We start from the raw sequence: 23,587 nt of genomic DNA on the forward strand, positions 1-23,587 counted from the left end.
GAATGTGTTTTATAGAAATAAAAAAATATTTTAACTATTATATTAATATTTTTAACTGCAAAATGAAACACATATTTTGTCCCAGCTCAGTTTGTTTGCTCCAGATTTGAAGTAACCACTCAAGGGTTTTTCCACTCAGGTTCATTCATATGTCAAAATGATCTAAATTCAATCAAACATTAAAATGCTGCAACAATGGATTATTCCTTTACAAAATTATTATAGCCAAAATACCCAAGATTCACCGATTTCAGCTTCTTGAATTGTATTTATTTATTTATTGTTTAATTTAGCTGAAAGTTTTGGGGTCAGACAAAATCTTCTGAGATATGCAGCAAAAAAAAAAAAAAAACAGCAACCAATGAGAAACTGGAGTAAACCTCAGTACAGAATGTGAGTACTTTTGCCACCTCTGGACTCAGGTCACATTAAAATAGTTCAATACTGTTTAAATTGTACTTCAAATCAAATAAATACTACAAACTGGAGTTAAAGCTAGAAAAGATTATTGATCATGAAGAATTGTCCTGGAGGAAATGTGAAGGAATAAAGTATTCTTCATTTAAATAAGTCAGGGATAGTGAATGTTTTGTTGCCCTGCTTTGTTGTTGACATTATCAGCTATGTTGGCTGATTCTTCACTTCCATCCATGTTGGTACTCCTTGTCATGGACATATGCACTGAGCCTCTGTTTTATCTTGATTCGTCCATTACACTGTGTTGAGTATGTTCTGCATGATATGCACCAATAGATACTCAGCAAGGAATCGTCTCTTCTGTGTTATTGTCCATTTAGGTCAAAGTCTGTGTTAATATTGGGAAGGCAGCGCTCGACGATGCAAAAAACAATCACAAAGTGCCCCGGAGAGGAAAAGTGCAGGATTTATGTATTTATTCACACAAACTGAGATGAAAAATGTTTACAAAGGGACAAACAGACATAAAGTCTTTATTTAGTGCCTCTTTCAACTTTAACAAACCCACTGTACCTTTTCAATGTCCACATGTCATCATTCCAATGTAAAAACTGACACTGACAATTAGCAGGAAAACCTGTTTAGACCACTGTATGTTTGAATTATAATATAAATGTTTGTGCTAGCAATTGTCATTAATTAGTCTATTGGTCTCTGCAGCAAAAGAATTTGCAGAGACCAAGCAAGCGAAGCAGAACTCATTTATTAGAGCAGGTGATGTATTAAATACTGGGAGTCAACAAAAAGACGAGAGCTTTTGAATCACTCCTTTCCGGCGGCACGTGAAGGCACCATCACAACAGCTGAGATGTTGACCAGATCACGTGATGACGTCACACCAAGCTAACGACGTGATGACAGAGCATTGTCCTGCTATTGTGCAAAGTCTCAATGAGTGAAATGATATAAAGACATTAATACTTCATTTATTCTGTGAAATTGTTTTGATTATTGATTCATTGATAGGAGGCGGCATTAGAGAATGAAACAGATGCTGTTAAGTCACATTGTAACAATAATTAAAAATGCCTTTAGATGAACTTTCATCGTACATGAAAATGATCTCAAGACAACAAACTGCAGACATTATAACAGTCTGCAGGATTAGTTTACCCTTCTAAGCATATATTAGTAAGTCATCATTGATTATATAGTAAGGTCAAGACCTTAGAAACTATAGAGAAACCCAACGGTTCCCACTGTGACTGTAGCTGTGTAACTTTACTGTCACTGAACATGAAATCACCTACTGAGTATTTGCCTCAGGGTCATTCATGTTTCCAGGTTGTTGAGGAAGTCTTCTCCAAACTGAACCATCTGTCTCAGTGCGCACATGATCGCAGCGCTCATTCCTTCATTTAACTCGAGCTCCTTATCGTAGTTCTTCACAAGGAAGATGCAGTTCAGTGGGAGGTCCAGCAGCATGTGGAATTTATCAACCTAAGTAACAACATTTATGTTGATCAGTAATCGTACAGCGATGAACAAACATGACATATATGCTGAAAAATGACATTGTACAATAACTCCAAACTGTACCTGTTCCTTCAGGTATGTGCTCTTATAGATATTCCTTGAGTCCCCTGCAGCCTCGGGACAGGCTTCATCAACTTTGGTGAGAATAGCCAGTTGGGGAATATCTGTCAATAGAGAAACCTGATCAGTATTTCACACATTTGTTTCCTGGTATTTTAATTCATAGAATCCAATGTGACACTATTAGTCCACACAGAGAAATAATTGTTGTGCACTCACCCAGTTCACTGGCTGCCAGTCTGACCTTTCTCATCTTCTTCACAATCTTGTCACTTAACAAAGACACTGAGCCCACAGGAACAACACACACCAGAACATGAACTTTGTCTTCCACAGTGGGATGTGAGTTGTAGCCAATGTCCCCCTCCATCAGTCCTCGTTCAGGGTTGAACTGGAAATCAATCAAATACAATCCAATAATGTTTCATGTAATGTGAAGTCTCTCACACATACACACATCATATTGTTAATGTGACACACATTCCTGCCATTATTTCACAATATTTAACTTATGTACACAATTTGCCAATAAAGGAGAGAAGTTTGATATTTGAAAAAGAAATGTAAGAAAGTTCTCTTTGTTTTCAGAGACAGGAAATGTGCACATCACGTTTGTCAAAGTTCAATAATAACTTTGATCACTGATACAAATATAAAAGAATAATGTTTTTGTTAGTTAACAGTAGACTTGAAATAATATCAAAGTTCAGAGTGTTGTACCTTGTAACCTTCTTCCACGTGTCCTCTCAGGGCCAGTTTGACATCTTCCACAGGGACTCCACAGTCAAATCCTTCCTCAAAGCCCATGATGTCATTGAAAACAAAAGAGTAAGTGCTCTCTACTCCTCTGGAGAATTTGAAGGTCCTGTACTTTAAGGCAGAAGGTGAAATTATTTACATCAGTCAATGGAAATATCAGCAGGTGTCAGTGGGCCGATCAGGAATGTGTGGGGACAGCAGGAGAAACTGCCTGAGGACCCCAAAGAGAGGAAACTTGAACTTTTGAGCAAATTTCACTCAGGTGATTTGTATCCAGTTCTTATAAAACATCCACAGAGGCATCAGATTAAACTCTGGGCCTCTAGTTCACACATTCACATGAAATTGAAATGGGTGCAAAGCTAAAAGAAGTAAGAATCAATAAGTACTAAGATGATCAATAGACAGATTTAGACAGATTGAATGTTTCATTTCATTTAGGTTGTGCTGACTAGAATCTATTACTATGAAACATCAAGACATTTTAATATTAGTACAAGTTGCTCTGTATTTCCATTAGTGAACTATTATTGAAAATGAATTCGATAATAATTCACTTTGTTGTTACCCTCAATGCAGTTTTAGTCTTTCCTGTTGTGCAAACCTTTCTGGTGAAGCTGCTCCCAGAGAATGCATCTGTCAAAGCTCGACCTGCAATTCTGTCTTTTAAAACACTGTCGACAGAGTTGATGAAACTCGACTTTCCAGCACCAACTGGTCCATGAAGCAGAATCCTGAGATGTTTGACTTGATTGTTTTGAGGTTTGTAAGATTTCACAAACTCAAGATTGTCCTGGTACGTCCTGTAAATGACAGAAAATAAAAAACCTTTGTGTTACTTTCAACAATGAGCTGTTTAAAACATGTTGAGCAGCAGCAGCACACACACTGAGGGCACAATGGAAACACACTGACTGAACATACATCATACTCACACTGACACCTCCCTCCATGGATGCTTAAAGAGTGTCGGACCAAATACAAGTGACCAAACTGTGTTTTTTGAGAAAGATTTCGTTAATTCTTTTTTTATTATTGTTCATTTGTTTATTGGGACATTTGGAACATATTACAAGAAGCTGAAAATGTGACAGGACTTACCTGCTCCCATTGCTGTGAAGTAAAGACATTCAGACGACATGTTAATACAGGAAGTCACCCCAGTGGTGGAAGATGCATTCAGATTGTTTACTTAAGCATAACTGTCAATACAACAATACAAAATAAAAGTTTATATGAGTCAGAATTCTTTTGTCGAATTCCTATTGAACTACTTATTACCAGCAGCATACACTGCATTTTGTTATGTGAGAAAAATGACCTCATGGGTTTGTGCTGTTTATTCACTTGATGCAGTAAAGAAATTAGCTTTAGCTTGACAGTCACAGGGTAATAATAATAACTTTAACACTAACTTTATTTGTATAGCACTTATCTAAACAAGGTTACAAAGGGCTGCACAAAAATCCATGGCAATAAATTAATAAATTAAAATAACAGTTATTCAATTCAGTTCAATAGTAACAGACAGATGGAAGTCCTTACCTTTGCTTATGTGGCTCTGGACGAAGGGACTCTGTAACATGGAGGACAAGATGCTTTTATCAAAGTCCAGACCTTATCTTTATTCAGACAAAGAACAATCACTCGCTGGCAGGGACCCAGGTCAAATCAAATCAAACCAAACTAATAAAAATGATTGTAACCCTTTAGAGCATCTGAAACTCATAATCTCAACTCTTAATGGTGCATTTCCTGGTTGGATCTGGCACCTCATTTGTCATCAGGAAATCTTTAAACAAATGTTGTGTAACTCTATTCAAAATTGTCTGTTCTGCCATTGTTTTGCTTCTCTCTGACTTTAGTGTGGCTTCTGTTTTAGCACCATGGACAGATTACAGGTTACTTAGAGCAGAGGAGGTTGATAAACAGACAGAACATATATCATCATCATAAAAAAGCATTATTTATGGGATTGTTTTAACAAATGAACCATTGCACTACACTGAAATCACACTTCCACTCAGGGTTATAATAACATGAGGAGAACATACCCTATCACCAGTGCTCTACCAGAGATGATGAGGTCATGAACCATCTGATGTGGATATCTGACTGTCTGAACTGTTGTTACCAGCTCATCCATGCTGAATCACATCAGAATTATATTTCGTTACAGCAGATTATTATTTTCTTTTAGTTTAAGTGAATGTGTAGTATATAAATAAAAAATATTTTATATGAGTAATAATTGTTCTGTCAAATTCCTATTGAACTATACCAGCTGCATATACTTACAGCATGTTGTTATGTGAGGAAATAAATATGTTGTGCTGTTTATTCACTTGATGCACTGATCGTTATGTCAAAGTAAAGAAATTAGCTTTAGCTTGACAGTCACAGTAGAAGTCACAGATAGATTTAAAGGGCCCATATTTTACACCTTTCTGTGATTTAAGGTATTGGTGAGGTATTGGTACTCCCAAGATAGCACAGGCTGCATACTGGCGAACATGAGTAAAAATGTCTCTGAATCTTGACAACAGGGGCAGGATCTTTCCCCGGGCGCCTTCATGGCTGCCCACTGCTTCGTGTGGTCACTGTGTGTATTGTGTTCCGTGTGTGCTGTGTTCACACGGATCGGTTAAATGTAGTGGTCATATTTCCCCATGTTGCATGCAGTGCTGTGTGTGCATGAATGTGGGACAAAAAGAGGAATCTTCCTCCTTCCTCATTCTTCCTCCTTCCTTTATCTTAAACTTATTGCTTCATCTGGAAATTTCGGTTGCTCCCATTTTCCACCGCGGCCAGACCTCTGAATGAAAGTGTGGCTGCCCTTCTTCCTCTGGGCACATGAGAGTTACTGTGCTTTGACACACAAACGCATGTTACAGACTGTTTAGCACTAAACTACAAAATGAAACACATATTTTGTCCCAGTTCAGTTTGTTTGCTCCAGATTTGAAGTAACCACTCAAGGGTTTTTTACTCAGGTTCACCTAATTCATATGTCAAAATGATCTAAATTCAATCAAACATTAAAATGCTGCAACAATGGATTATTCCTTTACAAAATTATTATAGCAAAAATACCCAAGATTCACCGATTTCATCTTCTTTAATTGTATTTATTTATTTATTGCTTAATTCAGCTGAAGCTTTTGGGATCAGACAAAACGCGACATCTTCTGAGTTATGCAACAAAACAAAAAAACAGCAACCAATGAGAAACTGGAGTAAAACTGGTTTGAATCTTCTCTGTACCAGCTCTGTGCAGGTTGTTAACAAAAGAGGAAAACTATCCTATTTTGTTTGTCTACAACTTTTTTCATTTTGCTGAGTTATCAAAAGAGCTATTGTGTATCATTGAAGTTAAAATTGTTTTACTTTTGAACATTTTAGAGCCTGTACTTTCTCACTTTTACTTGAGTAAGGAGTTGAATCAGTACTTCTACTTTTACAGGAGTGTTTTTCACACAAGTATCTGTACTTTTACTTAAATATAGAAGGTGAGTACTTTTGCCACCTCTGGACTCAGGTCACATTCAAATATTTCAATACTGTTTAAATTATACTTCAAATACAAATAAATACTACAAACTGGGGTTAAAGCTAGAAAATATTATTGATCATGAAGAATTGTCCTGGAGGAAATGTGGAGGAATAAAGTATTCTTCATTTAAATAAGTCAGGGATAGTGAATGTTTTGTTGCCCTGCTTTGTTGTTGACATTATCAGCGATGTTGGCTGATTCTTCACTTCCTTCCATGTTCCGAATTCTTTTGTCAAATTCCTATTGAACTACTTATTACCAGCAGCATACACTGCATTTTGTTATGTGAGAAAAATGACCTCATGGGTTTGTGCTGTTTATTCACTTGATGCAGTAAAGAAATTAGCTTTAGCTTGACAGTCACAGGGTAATAATAGTAACTTTAACACTAACTTTATTTGTATAGCACTTATCTAAACCATGTTACAAAGGGCTGCACAAAAATCCATGGCAATAAATTACTGAACTAAAATAACAGTTATTCAATTCAGTTCAATAGTAACAGACAGATGGAAGTCCTTACCTTTGCTTATGTGGCTCTGGACGAAGTAACTCTGCAACATGGAGGACAAGATGCTTTTATAGGCAATACTTATACTTTCACTTTTACCTCTAGTTTCACTTTACACATCTGATTTCAAAATATGTGACCTGAACAAAGTCCAGACCTTTTCTTTGTTCAGACAAAGAACAATCACTCGCTGGCAGGGACCCAGGTCAAATCAAATCAAACCAAACTAATAAAAATGATTGTAACCCTTTAGAGCATCTGAAACTCATAATCACAACTCTTAATGATTCATTTCCTGGTTGGATCTGGCACCTCATTTGTCATCAGGAAATCTTTAAACAAATGTTGTGTAATTCTATTCAAAATTGTCTGTTCTGCCATTGTTTTGCTTCTCTCTGACTTTAGTGTGGCTTCTGTTTTAGCACCATGGACAGATTACAGGTTACTTAGAGCAGAGGAGGTTGATAAACAGACAGAACATATATCATCATCATAAAAAAACATTATTTATGGGATTGTTTTAACAAATGAACCATTGCACTACTCTGAAATCACGCTTCCACTCAGGGTTATAATAGCATGAGGAGAACTTACCCTATCACCAGTGCTCTTTAATTTAGACAATGTCAGATTTTCTGCTCCCTCATCAGTGGCAGGGAGACAAATCAAGTGTGAACTGTCATTGTGAGTTAATACATTTGACAGTAGGAAATCTGCAGTTGCATTCTCAGGCATGTTTTGTCCTTGGCAGTCTGTTATGTGTTGGCGCTTCGTACTCTGCGGTCAAAGCAACACACAGGTCTTCTTATCTTTGAAAGGATTGGATGAAGCTGCGATGCCGGTGAGCAGAGGGTCACTGCGTCTGTGGTCCTTACAGTACTGGACCAAGTCTGCTGCTGTCAGGGACATCTGCTGGGACAAAGGTGGACAGCTTTGACAGGATATACAAAGTTAAACTACTCAGTGGACATTAATGGAGCATTTTAGTAAATTCCAAACTATGGAAATCAACCAATCAATTCAACTTTTTGTGCACTTTCAACTACCTCACAACTGACTGATGAGAGACAAACATGTGGACAATGATATTCCATAATATACATTAAAAGCAATAATAATAAAGATTGTTTGCAACATAGATGAAACAAATTTATGTCTATTAACCATTTTAATCAAGAGTTAGACTGCACTTTCACTCCTGCACTTTGCAACAACTAACTGAGTCGTGCTGAAGGACTCGAGGAGCTGGAATACTTCTTACACTGTGAACATGTGAGACATCTATGCTGACGAGAGACCCTGATGTGGTTTAAAAGTAAAAGAGTCTCAAAATCAAGATGGAAACCCACAGGCAGCCAATGTAAAGGTGAAATGAATGTGGTCTATTCTTCTGGTCCTTGTCAGCACCTGAGCTGCAGAGATCTGAATCGGCTGTAGCTTTTCAGATGCATGTTGTTCACAGATTATTTAAATCAATACATACCTTGATTCTCTCCATGCTTGCCTCCACCCGAAGTTGATCCACCAGCTTTTGTGTCTGAACAACACTGTTGTTGCTGCACATCTTTCCTGACATTGCCCTTGGCAGAAAGACTGAATATCTGTGATCAGTGTCGTTCTTTAACACCCGCAGCAGCGCTGGGAAACGGGATTGGAGCAGTGCTTCATCTGATTCACAGAGTCAGCTCAGAGTGTGCACGAGTGTTTGGTCAGATGAGCTTCTGAGTTTCCTTTTTGAGCTGTGCCCCCTCTTTTTACCACTGTTGGGTGCAGTTCAAAGGCTCTGTGATATAAAAGGTCATGGAATACTTTGTTGAAAATGTCACAAACATCACACAACACTTCACAGCCACTATCGATGAAGAGTATTAAGTACAGCAATATGCTGCTTTATACATTTGATATGTCATTTCAGTGGGCACTGGTGAAGGCTGTCAATAATGAGTCACATAGCACATAGAGCACTGGCATACATTTTATAAAATCAGTGCGTTAGTGACCGGGCAAGATTCCTTGGATCACTTACAAAATTACTCAGGGGAAGTAGGTACCTGAATTCCAGTGTTTGATCATTTAGATGTTGGGTATTTGATGATGTGGTAAATTGTGTCATTTTTTGTGCCTTTAGCTGATATTCATTTGTACGAACGACAACTTTTTATTTTTCATTGAATAAATACTATGTATGTAAAAAAACAGGAACCCATTTGCCTGGTGAAAAAATGACTAACAAACATGATTTCAAATAATTAAATGAGATAAAACACACAACAGCAATAATGATAATAATACATCAAAAGTAGCACATTAAAATGTAATTACTGAATAAATTGTGGTATTGACAACATATTAATAATCATGACTTCATGGTTATTAATAAAACTACTACTAATAACAATACAAATATTAATAACACTGATAATACATGTGGAAATATGTCAGCGTGAGTCAACTACCACTACTACTAATTGATTCACCAGCACATTTGCTTGGTGAATAAATTGAATAAACATGAGATCAAACACGTAAATACTGCTACTATTACTATTGTTAGTTATTATAATGATGATAATAATAATAATGATAATAATACGACGGAGTGGCGAAAATAAAGTCCAAAAGATAAAGTATCTCCATGTTTGTGAAACCTATACTGAAGTACAATTCCACGAAATGCTCCGCTAAAACAACGGGTTAGAATATTTATGACTTTATTCTCGTAATTAATTCCCCCCATTTTTTTTTTTTTAAATGTGACCCTAATACTCCGTTGTATAATAATAATCATAATAATCATAATAATAATGATATTAATAATAATAATGATAGTATGATCATAATAATACATGCAGGCAAAGTAATTATGACACTATTTTAATCTCATGAATGGACGGTGCAGCAGAAAGGCGGCTCTGTCAGGTTTGACCTTTCAGGCTTCCCGTAGTGACAGCTAGCTAACTACAGCCGACACATGGGATGTTTTCAGGTGTTCAGTAAACCTGTTTGTCGAATGTGTGGAAAACTCTTCACTGCTCCGACACCTGTGTAACCTGACGTCCCAGCAACAACAGGTGGGTTTTACTCGTGTCTCCAGGAGTTCGAGGCGGACAGACGGAACACCACCGGCCGCCTGTTAGCTCGCCTCGGACCCCCGGCGGTCTGGTGACAAGTGTTATTGAGGTTACTGGAGCACCGTGTGCTTGAATGCACCTCGACGTGTCTTCCTCGTGTCTCTGATCTGCTCTGGACCCACGGAGGATGATTATGATGATGATTATTCCCACAGAGACGCCGCGGTGGAAAAGTTTCTGATGGTGATTCCTGCTGGTTTGTAGCTGGAAGCTCCACCGGTCTTGTTCCTTGCTAATGTTGCTAATATTAGAGCTAGTCTTAGCTATCATAGCTGTTGTTTTATTAATGCTAACAGATGTTTGGAGCTAGTTGAACTGTTCCACTCTCTCTATGTATCCCTCTCTGTATAACCAGTCTATGGCTCCACCACAGATTCCACTTTGACTGAATTCCAGCTTTGTTGTGATGCCACATATAGTTTCTTATATCCACCAAGAGGGGGCGCTAAACACACCCGTAGCATGAATTGTACTTGTTTTGACTTTGAGCCGGATGAGAACTTACTGCACGATATGATTTACACGATGTCATTTCAGGTCGATAATTGTCACGATATTTGCCACTTTATTATTTCTGTTGTCTTGTTTAAAGACTGATGTTTGCTCCTAAGTGAAGTTTGTGTCTTAAAATCTTAATGAGCAGAAAATAACAAAAACCATGTAAAGAGCAGAGCATTTTACAAATCTGAGATCAGTCAAACATGTTTCATACCTCATCACTGCACAATGCATAGGCAACATCTCTCTCTATGTATATTTATATAGAGAGAGAAACAATTGTAAAAATGCTTCTTAGCTCCATTTGGCAGAACAGGTTGTACTTAGTTTATCATTTTGATATGAAAATAATAATTTGAAGATTAGAATGATGTGGGTTCTGATCTCGTTTTCTTTTTGGGGGTGGGTTCAATTTGGTTTGATGAAGGACCCCCCCGGTCCATTTGGCTTAGTGCGCCCCCCCCCCCAAAGTCCCACGAAACACTCAGCTCAGCCCCTCAGTCCTGGTCTCTACACGTCAGTCATTATGATGCTGACACAGTGTCTTTGCTCTTGTTGAAGAGATGGCAGACCGTGCCCCCTCTGTTGCCATGGAGGCAGTCCTCAAGCCCAGCTGTGAACTCCCAGAGGACATGACGAAGATCAAGGGCTATGACTTCAACCAGGGCGTCGATCTCCACCAAGTGCTGAAGTCCTACTTCACCACGGGTTTCCAGGCCAGCAGCTTGAGCTTGGCCATCCAGCAGATCAACCTCATGGTGAGAGGACTGGGGTATTTACCTGTAGTAGCCTTGAAAATTGTTTCTATTTTCTCAGATTGTGTTTGGTAAGTAAATGCTTAAAAAAAGAAATAGAACAGCAACTTGTCTTTCCTCGTGTCTGTCACTGTGGGCACATAAAATGGAAACTGTGTAGATATATATATCAAGAGATGTAAGTATGTTTGTTTTTATTCAGGTTGAGAAACTAACCCTTGAAATAATAGATTCAGTATCGTTCCATCAGTCTGTCATTGTACATTGTGACTGTTGTTGTGTCATGACCCACAGATAGAGAAGCGACTTGAACCAGTGGAGGCAGGAGAGGGAGCTGAGTCTGGAGAATCATCCCACAGCTCGGGCTGCACCATCTTCCTGGGTTACACCTCCAACCTCATCAGCTCCGGAGTCAGGGAGAGCATCCGCTATCTGGCAGAGCACAAAATGGTACAAATTCATGCACTTAATACAATTGTCCAGGTCTGCCTCTCAGATTACATCTAAAATCAATTTTGTTACTCTTTGTGAGGTGGATGTGATTGTTACCACAGCTGGAGGTATCGAGGAGGATTTTATCAAGTGTCTGGCTCACACATACCTGGGAGACTTCAGCCTACCTGGAAAGGAGCTCCGCTTGAGAGGAATTAACAGGTTGGCAAAAAGTGATACAGAAAGTCCAATGCATGAATCAAATGCCTTTCCAACCAGACTGCTAGTTTATGAACATGCAAGTTTCATGATAATTGATAATAATAATTGGCTTGATGATGACAACGGGTTCTCCTGAAGGTTTGAGTGCCTGGATGTGCTTACAAATCAGAGAGCGCTGTGTGCCTCTGCTGTTGTGCACTCAGAATGACAGAGCGTGGTACAGGGGTTTGATAGATCCTATTCTCCTAATGTATCTCTCTGTGTGTAGAATAGGGAACCTTTTGGTGCCCAATGATAACTACTGTAAGTTTGAAGACTGGCTGATGCCCATCCTGGACCAGATGTTGTTGGAGCAGAACACAGAGGTGGGTCTCTATGTGACTATTTTTTTCCAGTATTGGTAGTATTTCTGAAATCAAATATTATTTTTCCCATCAAATTATTGCAGCTGGAATTTTTTCAAATTTGTCTGCTATTATTGTTTTTGTCTTTTTTTTCCCAGGGAACCCGTTGGACTCCCTCCAAAATGATCCATCGGCTCGGGAAGGAGATCAATAATACTGACTCTGTCTACTACTGGGCCTACAAGGTGAGTCCTGTTTATAGTGGTAATGTTGTCAGGCATCACACACAAAAAAACTGCTTCAGAGTCTTAACTAAAAAGTTGAAGTTGAAACCTGATTGAATGTTATTTAATTCCCCTTTTCAGAATGATATCCCAGTGTTCAGTCCTGCTCTGACAGATGGCTCTCTGGGGGACATGATCTACTTCCACTCTTATAAGAACCCTGGCTTGGTGCTGGACATAGTGGAGGGTAAAAAGCTACATCACTCGCACAAAGCAAGATCACAGCAGCAGTCTTAGTTGGTCATATGTGTGGACTACATGTGGTGAATGTGGACTTTATTTCAGATATCCGTAGGATGAACAGCCAGGCGGTTTTTGCCAAGAAAACAGGAATGATCATCTTGGGAGGAGGCCTGGTCAAACATCACATAGCCAATGCTAATCTTATGGTAACATCCTACTGTTTAGTCTTTATCTCTTTCTTTTTTATTACATAGTTGACTGTCATAGCTGCTTTCAGACATGCACTGAACTCCACATCTCAGGATGAAAAAAAGCTGTCACATATGAAAGGTATAAAGATGTCAACTTGGAGAGATAATGAGATTTGAGAGTGTTTGGTGATTCGGGCCAACGCTGGTGTTAATGTGCTGTAAACAAAAAATATGGGAATTCCAAAGCTGAATTCAAACATCATGTCCTGCCTCCTGTGTGCTCTACCCAGATGCCACCCCTTTCCCATTGTTATGAATGTGTCTCACCTGGAATATCTACCACTGCTCTCTTCATATGTAAAAGACAAAGCCCAGGAAATTGTGACATTTTGTTCATGTCTGAAAAAGGCTTCATTCATTCATTCATTCACTGTCATACATAAGGTATAACAGCAAAGCAAACCTCCTCACCGACACATTCCCTCTCCTCTGTCTCCCTCCAGAGGAACGGAGCCGACTATGCAGTGTTTGTAAACACAGGTCAGGAGTTTGATGGCTCGGACTCTGGGGCTAGACCTGATGAGGCCATATCCTGGGGCAAGATCAGAACGGATGCCAAACCTGTCAAGGTACCGATATTTATCCCTGCAGCATTGACCAGGCCAAAGCAAATGTCAACATTAGGTTCCCTCATTTACTATTACATCATCAGATACATTTTTATTTGACATTATTTTGAGATATCTCACCACTCCTTCTCTACTTTTTTTATATATTTCCCAGATAGTCTTTGATGAATGAATATTAAAGCACCTGAACAGTTTTCATGTTACGTTATAATGGGGGTGAGCTAACTGTTACTGTTTAAGTTGAAACTACAGTGACTGTGAGACAGTTTTATACCAGAGTGACAGATGGAAACCCACTCTACTTAATACTTAAAAAAATACATGACGCACAAAACATAACATGTTACTGGCTTCATGCTTCATGCCTCGATGACTATTTAACCATGATGGATTGCATAGCAGCATAAACTAAATGTTACCAGTCTGATGTCATTTTTCTTTTCTTTTAATTTCGTAGTTTGTTTTGATGGCTTTAATTTCATCTGTTTTTCCCATTGAATTGAATTTTGATAGATGTGTTTAGAAGTAATTCAATATCACAGTAGAACACTTTAAAGGTTCAGTGTGTAAGATTTATGTGAAAGGGAAATTTAATGTAGAATAATTCTCATGATGTTTTCACAAGTTCGTTTCATCTAAATTGTTTGAATTGCAGTTTTCTTTACCCTAGAATGGGCCCTTTATATTTAAATACTTTATATTTACACAATTTACACAAACACCTTTTGAGTTTTTATGAAAACTGAAGCTGCCACAGGTTCTTTTTTCATGTGTAGAAAGGGAGGGTAAGGTGAGGGGTACTGTACTAAGCTAAGGAAGAGGCTGAGGAATTTTAGTGTAAACCAAGGAGTTGTAGTCCCCCACGTTTGCCTCATGGTGGCAGTGTTTGCATTGCATTTGACCGAAGCGCACACAGTGGCATCAGAGCACCAAAACACAAACATGAAAAACAGGAACTGCTTTCAGTTAGATGAATTTAGCATTTAACGTAACACTAGTATAACAATATCTCAGAGGAGTGACACTGCTTTGTTGTTTGTTCCCAGGTGTATGCAGACGCCTCTTTAGTCTTCCCTCTGATAGTGGCCGAGACCTTCGCTCTCCACGCGGACAAGTTGACCGCTGGAAAGAAAACAGATTAAATTGTTTCCTTCTTAAACGTTCCATTAGAAACAACCAGCTTTGTTGCTCTGGTTCTTCCTTTTTTCTTCTAATTGAACATATGAGTTCGATCTTCTGAAACTTTTCATTGAAAATACATGGTTACCACTTGGCAACTGTAATAGGCAGCATTGTGATGTTGTCATGCATACAGTGCTGTGATTGAAAAACCATATTGAAAGAGAAGCAATGGTGAGGGTTTCCTGTCTTAATGCTTTCAATACCAATATTGACTTGTTTAAACAAGTACAGTTTTTTTCCCTCTCTGTCTCCACAGCTGAAATCGCATGGTTAGCAGGCTATAGCATGCACCAAAGAGAATGCAACAGGTTTTAACTGTGGTGTGTGTGTCAATATCTGTGTTTTAGCGGGTGTATCGTAACAGGTTTTTTTTCAGCCAAGACTTTTAATGTATTTCAGTTCAGCTGTTTTTACATCATCTTCTTCCAGCATGGCAGATGTGCCCATGTGGCTGAATAAATCACAAAGTTATAATTTCTTCCTGTATTTAATCTGTTTTCATTAAATACTGCAATATGTGTGTCAGAAGGCCTCAAAGGCTCTGTCATGGGACTCACATGAAAATGCTGATAATCATTGTTTATAAAAGGATCTAAATATATTTGCATTATACGTGACTGCAGTGTTTCAATATCAGTATAACAGAAGTCCAATAATTACATTTACTGCTCATGCATTGTGCAAGCACAGTGATGAGGTATCACCTAATTGACCGTCCTCAGATTTGTAAAGTGTTTTATTGTGTTTGTCGTTCTGTGAACATAAAGACAGGTTTAAAACCACAACTTTCAATTAGGAGCTATAATCACTTTTTAAACCTAAAAGAAATAGTACAACATGGCCATGATGAACACATTATTCAGAACGATGGTTCTAATGTTTTGTTCTGTGCATTTATAGTTTGAGGTTGGTAGAAAATGAGAAACTCTGAATATAATGCAGTCCAGAGCAGCACAATCAGTACCAAACCCTTTTAACTAACACCTCGAAGACATTAATTATAGGCATCATTAAAAAAGGCAGAATAGTCGAGTGGTAGCTCAGGTTTAATCCACCTGTGGTTGCTCTGTTAAAAGATCAACTCCTCGTCTTGAATCCCCCCCGAGGGTCATCACAACTCATGCATGTGTGGTTAGTGTGTGCTGATACAAAGACACACAATATTCCTGCACCCTGGCAGAGTTCAGGGGGGACCGTCGTCTCCGTCTGCTGGGAGCAGAATCAACCTCATAATCTAGTAACAGTGATAAAGATGTTTCCTAATGCATCAGTCTGCTGTTCTGGGAATGGACATTTCCTGTGGATAATCACTGCTCCCATATCCTCTACACACAGTCATTGTTATATACTCACAGCGCAGTCTTATTTGCAGGCCTTGGAATGGAAATGTGGGTAATGTTTGTGTTTATGTAATACGTCTGAAGATAGATTTATTTTCTAGAGTCACTTTTAGTGTTACAGTGTCTTTTCTTGTAGTGGGAATGTTGACCTTTACTTTTATGGAAACAGAGTTGGAGATGTGCAATTGGAACTTGGATAATGTCAACTTTCCCAAAAACCCAATATGTATCTCTCTCTCTCTCTCTCTCTCTCACTCTCTCCCTCTCTCTCTCACTCACTCACTCACTCACTCACTCACTCACTCACTCACTCACACACACACACACACACACACACACACACACACCTTGAAATGTAATGATAAATGATATGGTGACTTGCTTGCCTGACTTACCCTGACCATCCAAACTAAATGCCTAAGCAGGACCGGTCAAAATGTCCTCACTCTGTAGGGTCTATGCTTAAAATGGTAGATATAAGTACAGGAACACACACACACACACACACACACACACACACACACACACACACACAGGAGTTGGGCGTTTCTGTCTCGGTACAGACTGCTTTTCCATTCAGTGCTCCTATCATTTCCTATTGGCGGTGGCACTGTGAGAGTGTGTGTTTACCCAGGGCTTGACAGTTAAAAGATTTTTTTTCTTAAAAGGCAGCGGCGTATGCAATTTCAGGTCCATAGAGACTTTATGTTTGCTCTGTGCTTAATGGAAAGATTACAGAGAGACTGAGAAGGCTGAAAAGAGAGAGATAGAGCCCTTGTGTGTGTGGATGAGCTGTAGTCACGCTACGATAATACTGTGTGGCGTCTGCACGGAGCAGACAGTGTTTGCCCCCTCCTCCTCTGCAGAACAATCAGCACACTGTGCGATGTGCAGGGCTGCAGCCGCCATAATGGCAATTGTCTCTTCTCCCAGATTGGTCAATTTTTTTCTTATGGTGAGAACCAGAGAGCCAGACAGGGAGAGGACAGAGGGAGGACAGAGGGAGAGCTGACCGGCCTCACAGCTGCAGGGTGGGGTGGACCTGTGTGGAGGGGAGGGAAAAGAAAGGAAATGACACAGTGGAGAGTTTGTGCACATTTACATATTCATATTTGAATTTTTGATTAAATTCACATGGAACTTGTGTTTGTAAATGTGTTGTTTCCACAGGGGATTGGGCGGTTGTGCAGATTTATTTGTCTGACCTCAGTTTTTTTTACTTCATGCTCACAGCAATGACCTAAAGGTGAAACATTGCAGACAGACTGTCGGCCCTGAGTTTTACCTCTTTTTTAGTGTCCGCAATATCATTTGACTGTTTGAATTCTGAGTGAAATTCAAGTGTGGAACAAAAAGGTAGTGTCCATGTCATAACTGTCCCTGAACAAATCCCACAATGCAATGGGACAATTCCTGATATACAGCTGTCAGTGATGGTCCGTTATCTGTTTGACATCATAATCGTGGGTGTGGTGCAAAGTCAAAGAGAGACATCAGATCGGCAAGTGTTAATAAACTGGACCCGAAAGAAAAATAATGTTTCAAAGATAAACCAGCCATTACAAGATCTAGTCAAATTTCAAAATAACAGCACACAGTCCGTTGGAAATCTTATTTTGAAACCCTGTCCAACTTTTACTGCACAACGGGCAGGTTGTTTTCAGGCACATCACAATTACATATATTACAATTCAATACAAAACTTGATTGATCGATATGTTGAAGCTGTTGTGCTGCAGTGTAGAGGTTGGCAGTTTATATATTACATTTATTGTCTGAATATTCAACTTTTAAACAACAATCAATTCTCTTCTAAATGTCAATGTTAAGAAGGTTTCTATCGTTTTGCCAAAATATGTGAGAGATTATTTGTCATGGTTGAGCCCTGTGGACTCTTCATTAAAGAATGAGCTCAGTAAAAGATGCGTTGTCTTTGGTTGTTTTTCCTCTTGCGGTTGTTTTGTGAGTCTTCATAATATTTATTGTCTCTTTGTGTAGTTGCCCCCTGATCCGCTGCCCCCCGGGTCTACCCCCACTGAGCCTGTTCACTAATCCATCCCTGCAGAGCTCCTCCACATTAGTGGAAATGTTGCTCAGACTTTGGCCCAAACAAACCAACAACAAAGTGTAATGCTTTTAACTCAGAGATGAAAAGTTCAATCTTATTTTTTTTTCTTTATTTATTTGCACAGGAACCAAACCTACACCCTTGTGTGTGAATGTGTGTGTGTGTCTGTGAATGTGTGTGTAGGTGAGCACCTTATCTCCACCTCTATTTACCTGTTATGTTGCCATGGGAACTCCCACCTCAGAGGGCCATTGGCTACGAGCTGACGGCAGGTGAGGGAGTGTAAAGTGTGTGGGAGCAGGGAATTTACAGAGCGAGGAGGGGCTGGCAGAAAGAGAGGGATACATATCCAGATGTGAGGGGAACAATGGAGCAATAAACATACAGAAGATAAAGACTGATAAACGGAGGAGAGGTAAAAGTGGAGAGACGGTGACAGAGAGTGACGGGGAGGTGGCTTTCCTTTTATCTCGACCTCCTGCTGCTTTCTCAGAAACAGGAAGTCGTCAGTTGAACCGCCGTCTCCTCCTCTGACGCAGCTGGCTGAGGCTGATGACGGCCTTCGGTCACTGTTGCTGTGGTAACCACTCGGTGAGGAAAAACACTGTGGATGCTCTCTGGTAACCAAGGCGACAGGATGCACAGCATTTTTATTTACAGTAAAATATCTTTATTTATCTATTGCGGAGACGAGCTGAGGAAACCTGCTGAAAGTGCTCATATGGGGCTTTCACATAGTTACTGTGAATCTGAAGACCATAAAATATGTGGTGCCGTGATGCCACAATAAATAAAGGTTTTACAAGCTGTAATGAGTTACTTTAAAGATCATTTACAAACTGTTCACAACAACAACTTTTGTGTTACCAGATTTAAGGAAAATCCTCCTCCAGTACGACTTTGTCTTTTTATCGCACTAATCCATTAGGGGCACCTCTCCTCTGGACATCTGGACCAATATCCATTCGAAAACACACTTAGTGACTTATATGTGCATTCAATCGATTATAGTAGTAGTGGATTGTTGTAGTTTCTGAAGGTCCAGAATATAAGTGATTGTAAATTCCAAGAACCAACCTGAAATACAAGTGATGTCTCATCCTCCACAAACCCGAAAGTTATTCCTATCAATGGCTTATACAGCAACAATGAACGATTTATTAATCATGAATTTGGTTTTGAAACTATTTCCAGTGATTTACATTCAAACTATAGGTTTTGATGGAAAGAGACAGAGAAAAGGATTCAATCACTTAAAAGTGTCTGCTGTATTTATGTTTATGTGGTGAAAACTGTCCAACAACAAGATTTTAATATTTGAATACACTAAATTTCACTTTTTAATTATCATTTATTATTTTACTGCTAAAATCATTTTATGTTTCTGACAGCTTTCTTGTTTAGTTGAGAAAATAAGTTTAACTTTTACTGACTTTATGGACAATGCATGTGAGGTAGGGACAAAAGGTCAAAAATTAAATGCAATGCATCAAAAGTTGTCAGTAATTAACCAAACTCCTCTTGAACTCCAAAGGGCAAATACATTACATCGTACACAATGTGTGAACAGTTGCATAATGCAGCTATAAGATGAAGCTGCTGTCAGTAGAGGTGAAGGAACTGGTTTTTCTTATCTGTAACAGCTTCACGCCCAAGGAAATGATTGTTCAGCATTAATCACAGTGATGAAACAGACATGCTGCACTTGTTTTTAGTCGCTGGGACATATGTAAATGCACAATATCAAAAATGTAGCAAGACAAATACTATATTGTAGTGATGCATATCTTGTAAATTATAAAGCTAAATTGAATGTTCCCTGTTTTGCTTTTTGTCCGGTTTCTGCATGTTTGTTTTCTTAATACTGTTAAAGTGTCAGGTTTTTGATTGGCCAATCAAATGGAAACCTCCATCTTTATAAACTGAAAAAACATATGTCATAGTTCTGAGAGTGCGGCTGTTCAATTCCCTTTCTTTTATATCTGCCTGGGAGCCAGCTCCTCACGAGAGCAGAGTTTTGTTTCTCATTGACAGTGTAAGGACGGAATATTTTATTATTGCGTCTCACTTCTCTGAGTTATTTTCCTCTGTAGTCATTGTTTCACAGACTTTCAGTTCTGCAGTTGCGTGGCAAATGTGTGAGACTGTAGGAAGTTGAAAGTAAATGATGCATCACTTTACCTTTGGTCATTATCATTTTAAATGTGACCCAACAATATATATATATTTTTAATTTATTTAAGAAATAAAAGGCACATTTCATTTCCTGCCTCTGAGCTCCACCAGGAGAAGAGAAACATGGATGACAAAGCACAACACACACACACATACACACAGAGCTTCTCAAAAGAAGTTTAATTTGAATTAATGTTGATGAAACCACACTGGTTAATAAAGTTCTGACCAGCCATAGTTTTTGATTTCACATTTGCATTTGAAAAACAAATGTTTACGATGAAGCTTTATTATACAAAAACAGACAGTGGAAAAAAAGGACAGTGTAATCTTGAAATTATAAGCAACTCATACACACTCTGAAAGAAAACGTAATTCAAATATTTAATTACAAGAAAAGGTGCGTTTTCCAAAATTTATAATTACATTGATTCTTGATTTAAATGATATGTAAAATATATAAAAATGCAAAAAAAGATCAGGGCTTAATCAGAAGTGATTTATTACAGGACGGGCGTGTAATCATCTGTTGAGGAAAAAATAGGTTTGTGAGTAAAATGAGACAAACACAAACATCCATGTAAATCATTTTATAACTGTCTTTTTTCAAAATCATTTTCCTTACATGTTTGTTCAAACCAGATACAGTCATTAAGTGGACAGTGTGTGTGTGTGTGTGTGTGTGTGTGTGGAAATGAGACCAGTCCCCTGTTCCTGCTGAACTGAGCCAGCCGACGTCACACACTGATTATCAGCACAGCAGGCACAGGAGACCGACCCAGCAGGGGGTGAGGAGGGGGCAGACAGGGGTGATCTCACCCACACACACACACACATACACACACACACACACACGCACACACAACACACACAACACACACATACACAGAAGTCAGACAAACACACATTCATACCAACAATATGACACTGATAATTCTGCAGAAATCAACAGGTGAATGAAATATGAAACCAAACAAAAAGTCAAAAAATTACATCTCACACACACACACACACACACACACACACACACACAGACCCTGGCAGCCATGGATATAAATGACGACATCAGATGACATATTGCTCGCCCTAAAGGAACAGGAGCAGTTTTTGACACTAATGAGACAGCTGACATTTAGCAGACACTCACACACACACACTCACACACACTCACACATACTGAGGCTGCACACTAGCTAATTCAACAGATTATCAGTTATTACAAAAAGCTTATACACAATCATACCTGCTCCCATACATCCCTCTCACAACAGAATGTGAGCGAGTCGTCCATGAACCACACACACACACTTGACCACACTTGCTGTCGACCTTCAACACTTAATGTCGGCGACTTCAGTCTGTGTGAGTCTGGGCCCATAAAAAAAGAGTGGGAGAATGAAAATGAGAAACAGCTGACGTTTGCCTTTAAATTGACATCAGACTTTTTTAAAGGAGAATTAACTTTTCAACCGTTTTTGAGGAAAATAAATCTCCCAAAAAAATTGTTTTTAATTATTTTTGAAAAACTGGTCATTAGAGACACATTTTATTTATTTTTGCTTTATTACATAGTTCATTACATTACATTAAATTCCACTGTATATGATTTAGCTGAAGCTTTTATCCAAAGCGACTTACAATAAGTGCATTCAGCTTTGTGAAGTTGAACAATCGTGAGCAGCTTTTTTGATACTGTGATGCGTCTCTGAAGTGTGTGTTGCAGTCAGTGCTGCCCCTCCCTGACCTTTGCCCCCCACCGCCCCCTGCAGTCTGCAGCCCTGTGGCGGCAGAACTTAACCACTGTGAACATGGCAGACACTCACTGTTCACATGTGGGTCAAGTCCTGCAGCCGCACGAGCATCTGTCCGTGACAGCGAGTGTTTGTGTGTGAGTATGCAAATTGGACACATGGAGGTGACTGTGTAAATTAGCAGCTTAGTTTGTTTGTGTGTGTCTCAGTTTGCAGGAAAGAGGTTGCCTTCTTCATGTCAGCCATTGGAAATCCCTGGCAATGTGATTCAGTCCTGTAGCCTCAAAAATCACCCTGCCAGGAATTCCCCTGGTCAACAGAGACAACTGAACAGTTTGCGGCAGGAGGGAGACTTTAAAATACGCACACATGCAAATGATAAAGACCATAGTAGACCTCCTGCACCACTGTCATCTCAAACACCACATGTCTCCATCCTGTCCTTGCACGATTCTCTCACATCTGCATCACCGTGTGAGAGAACTGTCGCCTCATGTGCTGAATCTTTGTCATTCACCGGTCCGACTCACTGCGCTCGCTTGTGTGTGCTGTCATGTGTGTGTGCTTCACCCAGACTTCATGTGGCCTCTTATGAAAATAGCCGACCATTGACAAAATGAAGAATTGGGTTATAAGGAAGAGAGCAGTCAAGTGGCGCTCCCTTTAAAGTCCTTTCTCTATTCGGCCTCTTCCCCTTTATCTCTGCCCCTCGTGTGGAGAGCACTGGGCTGTTTCCTCTGCTGCAGACCCAAAGCTAATTCTCTTCAAAAATTGTTGGGAATTTTTAAGAAATCGATGCTTTATTTATATGTTATTTCTTCGTATAACTACCTGTCATGTAGTACCTGATAACAACACACACACTCATTGTCCCTGGAGGAGAACATATTATTCTGAATTCCTTTTCGATGGGTTTACCCGTCTGGACAGGACATATGTAAATAACTGGCTCTATACACACACTGAATGCTATTTTGCGATATCCTCTTCTAGTATTTTCCACTGCATGATAATTCCACCGTGTACAAGTCATGACTCAGTGGGACACTTTTGGGGAACTCCAGACCCTAAATTAGTTTTCGCCGGCTGTCTGTTGTCACTGTGGGCCTGTCGGAGAGCTGTGCCAGGGACACGGTGCAGCACTTATCACAAGCGCTGTATCGTTGTTGTTATGAATCTGCCGCAGCCAGGTCAGACAGTTCCCAAAATAGTATGAAAGCTGCTCCGCTGTATTTTTAAGAAAGTTCAATGTTTGAAATACCCCCCCCCCCCCGGCTGGTCTGTCTCCATATGGTCACAATAAGACGTGGCGTCACAAGCAAGAAGGTCATTTAAGGTCCCAGCACCCATCAAAGATGGCTCGCTAACTCCCCTTTAACTCCTCTCCTCCATCAACCTAAAACCCTCCATCCCTTTCATCTGGCAGCAGCTCATCTTGTGTGTTATTTTCTCTGCCTTTTCATCTTTTCCATCGGTTTCTCTCTTTCCCTTTGCGTTCCCCCCGTCAAACCCGCAGCCGTTAATGTCTATGAGCTCATTCCTTCCCTTCCCCTGTAATGACGGCAT

At 39.4% G+C, this 23,587-nt stretch overlaps 3 protein-coding genes and 1 long non-coding RNA gene across 5 annotated transcripts; 1 reads left to right on the forward strand and 3 right to left on the reverse strand.

The window, feature by feature from the left end:
• Positions 1 to 876: 876 nt before the first annotated feature.
• Positions 877 to 7,138, reverse strand: LOC138407645 (interferon-induced protein 44-like). The gene is made up of 9 exons (XM_069524462.1): positions 7,024 to 7,138; positions 6,849 to 6,935; positions 3,874 to 3,885; positions 3,708 to 3,765; positions 3,377 to 3,575; positions 2,734 to 2,883; positions 2,233 to 2,404; positions 2,017 to 2,117; positions 877 to 1,917 (listed from the first exon to the last, which is right to left on the reverse strand). Exons 2-9 carry the CDS (start codon positions 6,886 to 6,888, stop codon positions 1,750 to 1,752), a joined length of 900 nt encoding a protein of 299 aa, XP_069380563.1. The 5' UTR covers positions 6,889 to 6,935; positions 7,024 to 7,138; the 3' UTR covers positions 877 to 1,749.
• A 355-nt stretch (positions 7,139 to 7,493) lies between these two features.
• LOC109639448 (guanine nucleotide-binding protein G(I)/G(S)/G(O) subunit gamma-12-like) lies at positions 7,494 to 8,554 on the reverse strand. Its single transcript, XM_020102923.2, has 2 exons — positions 8,320 to 8,554; positions 7,494 to 7,745 (listed from the first exon to the last, which is right to left on the reverse strand). The coding sequence occupies exons 1-2, from the start codon at positions 8,410 to 8,412 to the stop codon at positions 7,620 to 7,622; spliced, it is 219 nt and encodes a 72-aa protein (XP_019958482.1). The 5' UTR covers positions 8,413 to 8,554; the 3' UTR covers positions 7,494 to 7,619.
• A 1,177-nt stretch (positions 8,555 to 9,731) lies between these two features.
• dhps (deoxyhypusine synthase) lies at positions 9,732 to 15,165 on the forward strand. 2 transcript variants are annotated; one of them, XM_020102921.2, is made up of 10 exons: positions 9,732 to 9,907; positions 11,027 to 11,223; positions 11,515 to 11,670; positions 11,753 to 11,874; positions 12,143 to 12,239; positions 12,377 to 12,463; positions 12,584 to 12,689; positions 12,788 to 12,891; positions 13,380 to 13,505; positions 14,552 to 15,165. In XM_020102921.2, the coding sequence occupies exons 2-10, from the start codon at positions 11,029 to 11,031 to the stop codon at positions 14,645 to 14,647; spliced, it is 1,089 nt and encodes a 362-aa protein (XP_019958480.1). In that variant the 5' UTR covers positions 9,732 to 9,907; positions 11,027 to 11,028; the 3' UTR covers positions 14,648 to 15,165. The 2 variants fall into 2 exon arrangements, with proteins under 2 accessions (XP_019958480.1, XP_019958481.1); XM_020102922.2 differs by having other exon boundaries at positions 9,779 to 10,150.
• A 5,270-nt stretch (positions 15,166 to 20,435) lies between these two features.
• On the reverse strand, positions 20,436 to 22,055 carry LOC138407646 (uncharacterized). Its single transcript, XR_011240981.1, has 2 exons — positions 21,514 to 22,055; positions 20,436 to 20,796 (listed from the first exon to the last, which is right to left on the reverse strand). It is a non-coding gene; the product is annotated as an uncharacterized lncRNA (long non-coding RNA).
• Positions 22,056 to 23,587: the final 1,532 nt, after the last annotated feature.

Source organism: Paralichthys olivaceus, chromosome 5, assembly GCF_024713975.1.
Source record: "Paralichthys olivaceus isolate ysfri-2021 chromosome 5, ASM2471397v2, whole genome shotgun sequence".
NCBI classification, from domain to species: domain Eukaryota; kingdom Metazoa; phylum Chordata; class Actinopteri; order Pleuronectiformes; family Paralichthyidae; genus Paralichthys; species Paralichthys olivaceus.